Source organism: Anolis carolinensis, chromosome 6 (genome assembly GCF_035594765.1).
Source record: "Anolis carolinensis isolate JA03-04 chromosome 6, rAnoCar3.1.pri, whole genome shotgun sequence".
Lineage (NCBI taxonomy): Eukaryota > Metazoa > Chordata > Lepidosauria > Squamata > Dactyloidae > Anolis > Anolis carolinensis.
The window spans coordinates 39,838,586-39,852,243 of NC_085846.1; the positions used below are offsets into that span (position 1 = coordinate 39,838,586).

General features: G+C 40.6%; 1 protein-coding gene across 2 annotated transcripts; it reads left to right on the top strand.

The window, feature by feature from the left end:
* The first annotated feature begins 736 nt into the window (after positions 1-736).
* ptges3l (prostaglandin E synthase 3 like) lies at positions 737-11,315 on the top strand. 2 transcript variants are annotated; one of them, XM_008113169.3, is made up of 8 exons: positions 737-895; positions 3,288-3,401; positions 4,035-4,101; positions 5,943-6,041; positions 7,308-7,397; positions 7,935-7,988; positions 8,879-8,909; positions 10,655-10,764. In XM_008113169.3, exons 1-7 carry the CDS (start codon positions 888-890, stop codon positions 8,888-8,890), a joined length of 444 nt encoding a protein of 147 aa, XP_008111376.1. In that variant the 5' UTR covers positions 737-887; the 3' UTR covers positions 8,891-8,909; positions 10,655-10,764. The 2 variants fall into 2 exon arrangements, with proteins under 2 accessions (XP_008111376.1, XP_062814179.1); XM_062958109.1 differs by lacking the exon at positions 8,879-8,909 and having other exon boundaries at positions 10,655-11,315.
* Positions 11,316-13,658: the final 2,343 nt, after the last annotated feature.

Below are 13,658 nucleotides of genomic sequence, written 5' to 3' on the forward strand. Positions count from 1 at the left end.
TAATGTCAGGGGAAACATTTACCTTTACCTTAGGGTGGATCAACACCAGGCCTGAGCAAACTTTGGCTCTCCAGGTGTTTTGGACTCCAACTCCCACAATTCCTAACAGCCGTATGGCTGTTAGGAATTGTGGGAATTGGAGTCCGAAACATCTGGAGAGCCAAAGTTTGCCCAGGCCTAATTACACTGTAGAATGAATGCAGTTTAGCACCATTTTTAGCTGCCAAGGCCCAATGAGATGGAATAATGGGAGTTGTAGGTTCACAAGCTGCTGCCTCTAGTAACAACTCCTAGCATTCTGAAGCACTGAGGGTGCCAAACTGCATCAATTCCACAGTGTGGATGCACCCTGGCTCGCAATTAAGGTTCGTCTTCCTCCTCCCACAATAGTGTTGGGACTAAGCAGTTAAAAGGAGCACATTGTATAACACGTATTTGATGCCTTTCTATGGGGCTCCTTCCACACTGCCCCTATATCCCAGGATCTGATCTCCGGCCCCTTCCACACAGCAGAATAAAATCCCACATTATCTGCTTTGAACTGGGATATATGGCAGTGTGGATTCAGGGCCCTTCCACACAGCCATAAAGCCCAGAATATCTGGTAATGGAGATTCATACAATCCAGTTTAAAGGAGATCATCTTGGATCAGATCCTGAGATATAGGGTAGTATAGAAGAGCTCTATGGGACGTGTCAGGAAAATTCTGGACTTCTGTCCCCTTGGAAGAGCAGGCGATGGGCAGTGACAGCTGGGCAAGGGGCGGCCCTGGCCTTGGCTCCGCCTGTGCAAAAGGGTCTCCCAATAAGCCATCAGGTTTCTCTCCCCTCCTTCCTAAAAGGGAGCCGAAGAGGGTTTGGACTGGATTTCCCCTGCTGCAGCAGCCATGGCTAGGTGAGTGCCTTCAGCGCCTTGGTTTCTTTTATGACCACATCCCCCTGCTTTTCCTGCTCCTTGGCTAGGATTCCTTGCGAATCACAAACTCATGATGTGCCTTTTTTCTCCAAACAAGAAACTCCATTCTAACATTCCCTTTTCTCCACTCAGAGCTTGGGGAAAAGTTATTTTTGGGGACCACAACTCTTGGGGTTCATCTATGGCTGGATCTATTATTATTATGTTTGTTGTTGTTGTTATTGGTTCCACGCTGCCCAATATCCCAGGATCTGATCCCAGATTATTTGCTTTGAACTGGATTACATGAGGCTTCATTGTCAGATAATCTGGGATAAAAAGATAATCTGGGGTCAGATCCTGGGATATAAGGCAGTGTAGTTCCATCCTATATTATAGACTGAGATCCCTTCCAATTCAAAGCAGATAATCTGGGATCATCCTGGGATATAGAGCAGTGTAGATCCAATGTTAATGCTATTTGGAATGGCAACATCCTTTTGAGGAAAGAGTTTTAACCCCAATTCCCACATGTCTGAAGGCTATTTCTGGCCACTTAACAGCCAGCAGTACAACTCACAGCTACAAAATACGGTAAATCTGTGGTTCAGATCTGATAAAGAGCAAAGAAAAATGGGAAATTTAGTAGGAAAGCGTTATTTAACTGTTAGGGAGCTGTTGCCTAGACAGATTGTGTGTTCACTAATATTTAACATTTGTTTCTACTAAATTCCCTCTTTGGCAAAGTCACTTTCTTAGACTGCATCTTCTCCAAAGACTCAATTGCAATGCTGACTGGAGGTTGCTAAAGCCTCTTCTACACTGCTATATAATATAAATTATTAAAGAAGATAATTCACATTATCTGCTTTGAATTGAATTATATGAGTCTACACTGCCATATAATCCAGTTCAAAGCAGATAATCTGAATTTTATATGTAAAAGGGGCCTAAGGGCGCCTCTACACCTGTAGAATTAATGCAGTTTGACATCATTTGACTTAATAATAATAATCTTCATTCGTGCAGTCGTTTCCGATTCTTCGTGACCTCATGGACCAGTCCACACCAGAGCTCCCTAGCGAGCGTCGCTGCACCCAGTTCCCTCAAGGCCAAGGCAGTCAATAATAATAATAATAATAACAACAACAACACTTTATTTGTATTCTGCCCTGTCTCCCCAAGGGGACTCAGAGCGGGTTACAACATACGCAGGTAGGCAAACATTCAATGCCTTTAATACAGTGGAGTAACAATAACATACAAATACACAAAACAAAGCCTTCACTTATTGCAATGGAATCCTGAGAGTTGTAGTTTAACAAGGCCTTTAGCGTTCTCTGCCAAAGAGGGCAGTGTAGAAGGGGCCAGAGCCATGGTAGTTCAAATGGTACCAAATTCCATCAAGGCTGGATCTACACTGCTATATAATCCAGATTATCAAATTGCTGAATTGGCAGAAAGACTCCATTGGTTATGCATTTGAGCAATGTTACCATTTAACATAAGGACTGTGTAGCACAATTACTATATAACTTCAGAATGAGGCCCCTTTTACACTGCCATATAATCTAGATTATAAAAGCAGATAATCCACATTGTCTGCATTGAACTTTCAGACAGGCCCAGGTTTTCTGTTTATCCCAGATTATCTGGCAGTGCGTGCTCATATAATTCAGTTTAAAACAGAAAACTTGGGATCAAATCCTGGGATATAAGGCCTGTCTGGAAGGGCCCTGGGTTATCTTGAGTCCACACTGCCATATATCCCAGTTCAAAGCAGATAATGTGTGGTTTTATTCAGCTGTGTGGAAGGGGCCATAGTCTACACTGCCATATAATCCAGTTCAAAGCAGATAATCAGGATTTTATATGGCAGAGCAGAAGGGGCCTCAGCCATGTAAGTAGGCAATTTTGGATTTTGGAATTCCACATAAGGACATCCGCACATATGCTTTTAGGAAAGCATGGCAGTAAAAACTATTTCAAGCTTTGTAGTATTGACGAGTCAAGATTCCCTATAACACTGACCAACACACATTTTGGTGCCTCAAAGTTAGCCCAGTTTCTTGATACATTTGACCTGCTGATTCCAAAAATAGTTTTCCCCTATGAACTCTAGCTTTTGAGATAGAAAACATACACCATTTACCAATCATTATTTGCTCACCTATGGAAAATCATGATAATGATATCTAAGAAACTAGAACTAATGTGGCCTATCCAATGCAATTTTCTGAAGCAGTGCCCCAAATAATCTCAGAAACAAGTCTGAAAAACAAGACACCAAGAAAATAATGCTTTTATTGTTAGGCTGTGTAATTTTTCCTATCAATGTCATTTGTACTTTGGGTTTCCTGATTGTTCCAACGTGTGTCCCATGTTCCCTAAGGCAGGCAGCCAAAACGTTGTGGTATGACCGTCCACGTTATGTATTCGTGGAGTTCTGTGTGGAGGACAGTGAGAATGTGAAAGTGGACCTTGATGATTACAAAGTGGTGTTCAGGTAAGAGTCTGTTTTCGGGTAGGATTCTTATTCCTGCTTTCAAACAAGTAAGGACCCTTCCACACAGCCATATAACCCAGGACATCAAGGCAGATAATCCACAATATCTGCTTTGAACTGGGTTATCTGAGTCCACACTGCCATATAATCCAGTGCAATGTGGATTTTATACAGCTGTGTGGGAGGGGCCCGTGAATGCAGGTAGATTCTCACAATCATTTGGATGTACCTACATGCACTAAGAACATGCTTTTGTTACCCAGGAAAATAAATCCTATATAAAAGGTTATCAAGCGATCAATGTGAGTCATCATTCATAAGAAAATCTTTCCTTGCTTTCCACCCCATGTATTCTGCTAAACTGAGCATAAAGAAATTTCCTTCCTAGTAAATATCAGAAGCCATTGCATTTTTGCTAGTCTTTAGTCAGTTTCTACAAAGGGAGGCCCATGCTACACTGCCATATAAAATCCACACTATCTGCTTAGAACTGAATGGTATGGCAGTGTAGATTCATATAATCCAGTTCAAATCAGATTGATAATCTGGATTAAATGTCAGTATAGAAGGGGCCAGAGACACCTGTATAAACATTTAACAGTATTAAAGTGATTACTTTTTGTCTTCCTTTAGCTGTAAGAATGCTGATGGCGTGGAGCTGTACAACGAGATTCACTTTTATGCCCGGGTAAATTCTAAGGTGAGCAAGCAGATCAAAGAAAAAAAAAAGAGATGGCCAGTTTTTGACACTCCCTCTCATTCATGCATTCATTTATATATATGTATGTATATACATACACATTCCAGTTGGTATCATTACTATCACCGTGTTTTACCTCATTATTTCATAACTTTGACATATATTTGATAAGCACTGGAAGGTTCATGTATAATTATGGAACACTACTGAAATGTAAGGTATCTGAAACTTTTATAATGATTTTATACAGAAATTGGGATTTTTGTCCTTTCCCTTTCTACATGGTTCTGTCACAACCGTTAATGTGGATAGGGCTTAGTTGCATGCATACATGTAAAATACTACATTTCATCGCACAATAGTTACCATTTCACAGACAGCTTCCGGCCTCCACAAACAGGCTATAGTGCTGAGGAGCCATCAATCCACTCTCTCCCAGGACATTTCAGGTTACAGCAGCACAGTGTTCGTTTCCCTGTCCATTTGCATGACCCCACCTGCTGCTTCTCCCTTAACCCTTTCCTACCCTTTCCTATGGCACACAGCAAACAGGGGAATTGATCAGCAACTGAACATAATAGAGAGAGGAGTTTGGGGAGAATTCACCATGATTTATAGGAGTTATAGGGACTGGGATGTGTAGTTCAGCTGCAATCTAAGAGCATTCTGAACCCCACCAACGATGGACCTGGAACTAACTTGGCACTCAGACCCAATATAGCCAACTTTGCATACTGGCAGGGTTCGGGGCTATTGACCTCGACATCCAGGAGTTATAGTTCACCCGTATTCAGAGAAAACTGAACCCAGCAGATGATGGATCTGGACCACACTTGGCATACAAATTCAACATGGCCAACTGGGAATACTGGTGGATTTTGGTTGACCTTTATCTCTGGGAGTTATAATTCACCTGTATTCCGTGAGCCCTCTGACCCCACCAATGATGGATCTGGACCAAACTTGGCACACAGACGCAACACTGCCAACTTTGCATACTAGTGGATTTTGGGGTGATTGACCTTGGCATCAGAAAGTTATGGCTCACCTGTATTCAGAGAACACTGAACCCAGCAGATGACGGATTTCGACCAAACTTGGCATACAAACCCAACATGGCCAACTGTGAATACTGGTGGGGTTTGGGGAGGATTGACCCAATATTTTTGGGAATTGTAGTTCACCCACATCCTTATGCATTTTCTAATGGGAGCATTCATAAAATACAAAAGCAAAGTGAGTTTTTTTTAAGATATAGCGTAACATATGACCAAACTGATATTACCTAACACCCAAAAACAAAGGCCCTTTTCAAATAACCTGGGCATTGCTGGGTACTCAAGCCAGCCACCTGAGAAACTCCTCTCCTCCATCCCAGTGGTATTTTTTTCTTTTTTTCTTTTCAGATTCATATGTTATTTGAATGATTATATTCCTTCTGTTTATGTGATTGTTTTAGTCAATTGTTATGTATTGTTTTTGTTTTTAATTCTTATAGCGTTTTATAGTGTTTTCGGTGTTTTATTGTACAATGTTTTATGCTGATTTTATATTGGAAATTTTAGTTACTGGTAACTATTTTTGTTTTTAGTCTTTTATTGTTGATATAATCAGTGGACTAATCAATAAACAAATCTGTCTTTCATGGTGTATTTGAGCTATCAGTTCTAATTATCTGGGATTTTTGGCTATAAATTGTCTTCAAATTATTTGAGAAATTGGGATGCTACATTTTAGAGATCTGCAACACATTCATGGCAAAAACTAGAGAAATTTGTCCAAGAAAGCTCATTCTCATAACCTATTTGCCTGATATTTTTCCACAACACAATTCCTTTTAGGATTCTCAGAACAAGCGCTCAGGAAGATCAATCACTCTCTTTGTGCGTAAGTGGAAGGACAAAGTGGGCTGGCCACGTCTGACTAAGGAGGATATCAAGGTAGGAGCTATTGCTTTCTCATTTCTTCTGCTGAAACAAGGTGGGGCTTCTTTGAGGGAAATGTCAACTGCTCTGTTTCAAAGTCACAGTTGAACAAAACGGTATTCAGGAAAAGAGAATCACAGCTGCCACTTGCTAAAAAATGTAATCAAAAAGTGATCCATCCCCAAACTTTAGGTCAAAAGGAGTTAATATGAACGAACCCTTGCCCAAATTGTCAAATGCAGCATTGCTGATAAAAAGCCAGATGAACCACTGCTGTTTATGCATCACCTTGACAGCATCCTCTTTCAAGATTTTAAACAGTTCAGCTGGGATCCCGTCATCTCCTGCTGTCTTGTTATTAGCAATGCTTCTTAAGGCCCATTCAACCTCTCTCCTCAGAATGTCTGGTTCTAATTCACTCACCACAGCGTCAAAGCTATCCTCGATACTATTATCTTTCCTATACAGATCTTCTATATAGTCTTGCCACCTTCTCTTGATCTCTACAGCTTCTGTTAGGTCCTTGCCATCTTTGTTTTTGATCATGCCCATTTTTGCCTGAAATTTACCTCCTATGTTTCTAATTTTCTGGAAGAAGTCTCTTGTTCTTTCTATTCTATTGTCTTCTTCCACTTCCATGCATTGCTTGTTTAAAAGAAGAGTTTTATGCCTCAACATTTCTGATTTCCATTGTAGTGCCTTTCTCACTATGCTCTTCTTGTTGATTGGAGCTGTTATATTATAATAATAGTAATCCAAGGGATTATTATGAGATCACCCAAGTTCATTAACAGGCAAGATGATTTCAAATAATTGGAAATTCAGTCTAGGCGAGCTAGGGATGTTACTGATCAGTAGAAAGTGCTTATGGGGCTCCTTCTATACTGCTATATAAAATCCAGATTATCTGATTTGAACTGGATTATATCACAGTGTAGACTCACAGTGTAGTTCAAACCGGATAATGTGGATTATCTGCTTTGTTAATCTGGATTATATGGCAGTGTAGAGGTTGGAAAGAACCTTTTAAATCCATGAATAATCAAATCCATTAAAGTCAAACCTGCAAACGTGGAGGAGAGACTGTATGGTAGTGGTTCTCAACCTGTGGGTCCCCAGATGTTTTGGCCTTCAACTCCCAGAAATCATAACAACTGGTAAACTGGCTGGAATTTCTGGGGGTTGGGGCCAACCACTGCTGTATGGGATAATGATTATTACATTAATTTGCATCTGAATAAAAACATCAATAAATCTTGCTATTTTTCATTTTACCTCCAGCCAGCGTGGCTTTCTGTAGATTTTGATAACTGGCGGGACTGGGAAGGAGACGAGGAGGTAGAAGCAGCCATGGCGGAGCAATATGCAGAGGTGAGTCAAGCTGCTATGATTTGGCATATTCTGGGATGGCTTCCCTGGGCACAAATGACAGCAAGATCCTTTGATACAGACAGAGGCTGCATCTACAATGCATTATATGGCTAGTGTAGACTTGTATAATGAACTTCAACTGTATTGGACTGCATCACATGAATCTACATTTACCATATAATGCAGTTTCAAAGTGTAGACGGGGCCAGACACACAAATTGAAAAATCCAGTTCATACAACTGGCAGTTCTCTTCAACAATACAATTAGTGTAGAAGCCATTTCCTATTAATAGAAGACATTTCCTGATAACAGGCAAGGTAGGTATGGGCTTGTTATACAAACATACTTTTGTATAAATGTAGTGCTTCACAGGGCTTATTCATCTTCACAAGCAAAATTAGATTCAGTTTTAGGCAGAATGTAATAGAGGGCTCTCGATCCAAGCAATCAGAAGGCACTGTGTCTTCTGTTGGCCAGTTCTATTCCAAGTAGCATTGCTATATTTCTTACGTTTTCTCTTTTCATTCCTATCCAGCTCATGGAGAAAGTCACCCCAAAGAGGGAGCCTCCTGCAATGGATGACCTTGATGTAAGTACTCAGGAGGTGATAGAGGAATTACATCCATTCAGGATTTGGAAATGTTATTTGGACTATAGCTATCTAAGGCCCTTTCTACACTGCCATATAATCCAGGGCCCTTCCAGAGAGACCCTATATCCCAGGAACCAATCCCAGGTTTTCTGCTTTAAACTGGATTATAATTTTACACTGCCATATAATCTGGGATCAACAGAAAACCTGGGATCAGATCCTGGGATATAGGACCCGCCTGGAAGGGCTCCCAGATTATTAAATCAGATATTCCAGATTATCTTCTTTGAACTGGATTATAGGAGTCTACATTGCCATATAATCTAGCTCAAAGGAGATAATCTAGATTTTATATGGTAGTGTAGATCCAGCCTCAGGCCCCTTCCACACAGCTGTATAAAATCATCATTGAACTGGGTTATAAAGCAGTGTGGACTCAGAACACTCAGTTCAAAACAGATATTGCTTTGATATTCTGGGTTATATGGCTGTGTGAAAGGCCCTTCAGTTCCCAGCCATGATGGCTAGGAAGGTCTTGAGAGTTGTATCCCCAACAGCTCCCAGATTTTCCCAAACTCATACATAAATTAGCTGAGATGGACAAACTGACTATGGTCCCTTCCACAGAGCTGTATAAAATCCACATAGAACTGGATTATATGGCAGTGTGGACTCAGATAACCCAGTTTAAATTAGATATTGTGGGTTATCTGCCTTGATATTCTGGATTATACGGCTGTGTGGAAGTGCCCTAATACATTATGTGGGTAATTCAAGAGCCTTTAAAATCCTTACTTTGCTGAGGAGCAACACCCTTGCAGCATTTGGAATCTGGTGGTTTTTCGAGAAAAGAAATGATCTTTCTCTGTCTGTGTTGTTTCTTCTAGGATGACATATGAAAAGATACATATCCCAAAGGTAAGTTTCACAACACCTAAAATGAGATTTCTAGGCTTATTTGAAATGAGGGGAGGTGAGACACCCCCCCCCCCTTAAAGAGCTGGTAAAATGGGACTGAGACTGGATTTACACTGCCATACAATCCAGTTCAAAGCAGTGTAGAAGGGGCCTTGGTTTCACTGGAGTTATCTACTCAAATCTCAGATTGTCAAAGCAAAATATAACTGAATTGTTTACCTTAACAAACTTCCGCTTTGCTTATTTCTAAACATCACATAAAAATAATCTCAACACAGCCCTTCAACCTTCTATGTATGCTATTTAACTTTTGCAGATTTGATTATCTGTGGATTAGATTAACATAGCCCCTCCTACACAGTCATATAATCCTGATTATCAAAGCAAAGGATCCACTTTACCTGATTTGAACTGGATTGTATGAGTCTACACTGCCATATAATTCAGTTCAAAGCAGATGATCTGGATTTGATATGGCAGTGTACAAGGGGCCTAAGGCTGGAACTACACTGCCCTATATGCCATGATCTGATCCCTAATTATCTGCTTATCCCAGGTAGTGTAGACTCATATAATCCAGTTTAAATCAGATAATCTGGGATCAGATCCTGGCATACAGGGCAGTGTAGATCCAGCCTAATACAATGCAGTTCAATTCAGTTAAATTGCATTGAACTGCATTACAGGCAGTCCCCAAATTACAAAAATATTAATTCTAATATCTTTGTTCTTATATTGAATTTGTATGTAAATTGGAACAGGTACATTTTTTAAGTGTAACTCAGTCATATATATTTCTATATTAGCTTTGGTGTTCGTTTTGCTGTCTGTGCCTCTGTTCAGAAGATTTCACCTCACTTTCTGTCTCTGTGATCACTGAATTTTGAAAAATTTGGCTTGTGTATAAGCAAGGATTAGTGATAAAGGTTCAGTTGGGACACCTTAGATATCTAGGCTCTAACTTTCCCGTATAGAAATGTAGTTCTTTGAATAAAGTATTTTATAACTCTTGAATTGCTGAAGCTCATTCGCTCTGCTTCTAGCACAAGAAGCTTCTGATACTGATTTATATTTTTAAATGCTTTAAAAAATGACCCAACATGACCTATGTCTACACTGACAATTTCAAGATACATTGTATGGCAGTGTAGATGGGGGCCTGTATTTGGAAGTGAAGCCAGCTAGAAAGAGGCTGCTGGGTGTAGTATTCTGTTTCCAATCCACTTTGGGCCCTTCAAACAGCCATGTAACCCAGAATATCAAGGCAAATAATTTACAATACAGTGGAGTCTCACTTATCCAACTTATCCGGCAGAATGTTGGATAAGCGAATATGTTGGATAATAAGAAGGGATTAAGGAAAAGCCTATTAAACATCAAATTAGGTTATGATTTTACAAATTAAGCACCAAAACATCATGTTATACAACAAATTTGACAGAAAAAGTAGTTCAATGCGCAGTAATGCTATGTAGTAATTACTGTATTTACGAATTTAGCACCAAAATATCACAATGTATTGAAAACATTGACTACAAAAATGCGTTGGATAATCCAGAACGTTGGATAAGCGAGTGTTAGATAAGTGAGACTACTGTATCTGCTTTGAACTGGGTTATCTGAATCCACACTGCCGTATTATCCAGTTCAATGTGGATTTTATATAGCTGTGTGGAAGGGGCCTTTGCCTTCATCCCAATTATGAGATCTTCTAATTTCTGTGATTACATTTTCTCCTTGTCCAGATGAAACAACAGCACGAGATGAAGAGGAAGAATGCAATGGAGAAAGTGCCGAGTGAATGCAACCTAAGGATATTTAGACGTCACTGCTTTCTTCCATGATACAATGGAAGGACTGCTAGTGCTAAGTTTACATGGCAACTCTCTTCACTGATATTCTCATACTGGATGGCAATGTAGTGGGCACACTCTTGACTCCGACTTATAGTAGGGGTTAATCAGGGCCTTTCCACACAGCCATATAACCCAAAATATCAAGGCAGATAATCCACAATATCTACTTTGAACTGGATTATCTGAGTCCACACTGCCATATAATCCAGTTCAATGTGGATTTTATACAGCTGTGTGGAAGGTACAACCCTCCACATGTTACCCAACTGCTATTCTCAATATTTTTAATTGCTGGCTATGATGCCCATGCCTGCTGCGAACTACATTTCAGCAACATCTGATAAGATGTCTTTTATCCACTCCAGCCTACAACACGACACTGCCTCTTTCTTTTTTTTCGTATTTTGCTTTCTTCCTAAACTAATCTATCTCCTTCTCCCTTCCTTTTCCATTCCCCTGTTCCATTCTGTAGGGCTTCCTGTGTCCCAGGAATGATGTATGTAATAGAGTTTCAACTTCTGCCAATAAATAATGATAATACCTCTGAAAATTTTGTTGGCTGCATGTTTAATCCTAAAGGCACTGGGGTTGGAAAGGATCATCTCTCTGGTGATCAATGCATAGTAAAAGCAAAAACACAAAGAGATGCTGCTTGCTAAACAAACACCTCAGATAGGAAAGGCTAGTTAAAATTCACTATTCCTGCCCTTAGTCCTAGACCTTTTTTACCATATAATCCAGATGTTTGTGTGTGTCAGGAGCGACTTGAGAAATTGCAAGTCACTTCTGGTGTGAGAGAATTGGCTGTCTGCAAGGACGTTGCGCAAGAGTCGCCCAGATGTTTTTGATGTTTTTACCATCCTTGTGGGAAGATTCTCTCATGTCCCCGCATGGAGCTGGAGCTGATAAAGGGAGCTCATTCATTCCCCTGGTTGGATTTGAACCGGCAACCTTCAGATCAACTACCCAACCTTCATGTCATCAGCCCTGCCGGCACAAGGGTTTACCCACTGCGCCACCAGGGGCTCCATAATCCAGATATCAAATTGGATTATCCACATCATCTGCTTTGAACTGAAATATATGAGTTTAATAAAGGTAAAGGTTTCCCCCTGACATTAAGTCCAGTCGTGTCCGATTCTGGGGGTTGGTGCTCATCTCTATTTCTAAGCAGAAGAGCCAGGGTTGTCCGTAGACACCTCCAAGGTCATGTGGCCGACATGACTGCATGGAGCAGTGTACACTGCCATATAATCTAGTTCAAAGCAGATAATCTGGATTTTATATGGCAGTGTAGAAGGGCCCTAAGTGTTCCTGCCAGGGGGTTGGACTGGGTAGCCCTTGTGGTTTCTTCCAACTTAAGGATATTATGAAACCTCACTTATTGTTCATGGTGGCATGCATGACTCTTCTCCTGATAGCCTTATCGGACAGGCTGGTCTGAAAGTTTTGAATCCTATGGATATTGTTAGGCATGGGTATGCTGTTGAAAGAACATTGTCCCTAGACACATTTTAGAAGACGCCTTTGTCTTTAGAACTGTTCAACATTTCATTTACTTCAGCAAGGCTCATCCATTCTAGTTAATATCACATAGATCATTCTGGGGGAAAATAGTTTGCTGAAATATTTTCAGTGGTTTGTCCATTTGTGGTGTAGGGATCTTTTCCTTTTCTTTCTCTGTTAAGAAATAATAATATTTTTCGTGTCAGGAGCGACTTGAGAAACTGCAAGTCACTTCTGGTGTTAGAGAACTGGCCGTCTGCAAGGATGTTGCCCAGGAGACACACAGATGTTTGATGTTTTTACCATCCTTGTGTGAGGCTTCTCTCATGTCCCCGCATGGAGCTGACAGAGGGAACTCATCCGCGCTCTCCCCGGGTTGGATTCGAATCGGCAACCTTCAGGTCAGGAACCCATCAATTCTGCCTGTACATAACAACAACAACAACAACAACAACAACAACAACAACAACAATGTATTTATTACCCAAGTTCCCTTTTAGCTCAAGGCAGGACACAATGCAATCAGATATGCCTATAAAAGCACACATTAAAACATATTTAAAATGCAAAGTAATGCTTTGTTGAGGTATACCCATAGAGGCGATAAAGCCTCTGTCAAAGAAGCTCATTTTTACAAAGTCTTTTCAAACTTGCTCAACCCCTTCACATTTTCTTGTCCTCAGTCTAGCAGTAGATAGAAGTCCCCGGTGGCGCCTTGTGCTGGCAGGACTGCTGACTTGAAGGTTGAAGAGTATAGTCATAGTTAGCTACTCTAACATGTTAAAGAAGCATATAGCTGTCTACCTGCCCATAAAAATAGAAATCATAAGAACAGTGGGGGTTGATGAAAGAAGCCATATTTTGGAAAAAGATTCAATACATTTTTGATTGCATATACATTTGATTGCAAACCTGGATCATATTCACCATAAAAACCATCAGCAGATATTGAACCTTTCATTTATTGCGAACCCTTGGTATCCTCGGGGATTTAATTCCAATGGATTATAGATAAAGACATAGTAAAATGGGCTCCTTTACATAAAAAATGTAAGTGGAGCCTGCGGTGGCGCAGTGGGTTAAACCACTGAGCTGCTGAACTTGCTGACAGAAAGGTCGGCGGTTAAAATCTGGGGAGTGGGGTGAGCTTCTGCTGTTAGCCCCAGCTTCTGCCAACCTCATAGTTTTAAATCATGCAAATGTGAGTAGATCAATAGGTACTGCTTTGGCGGGAAAGTAACGGTGTTCCATGCTGGCCACATGACCTTGAAGGTGTCTATGGACGTCGGCTCTTTGGCTTAGAAATGGAGATGAGCACCAACCCCCAGAGTCGGACACGATTGGACATAATGTCAGGGAAAACCTTTACCTTTACCTTATATTAAAA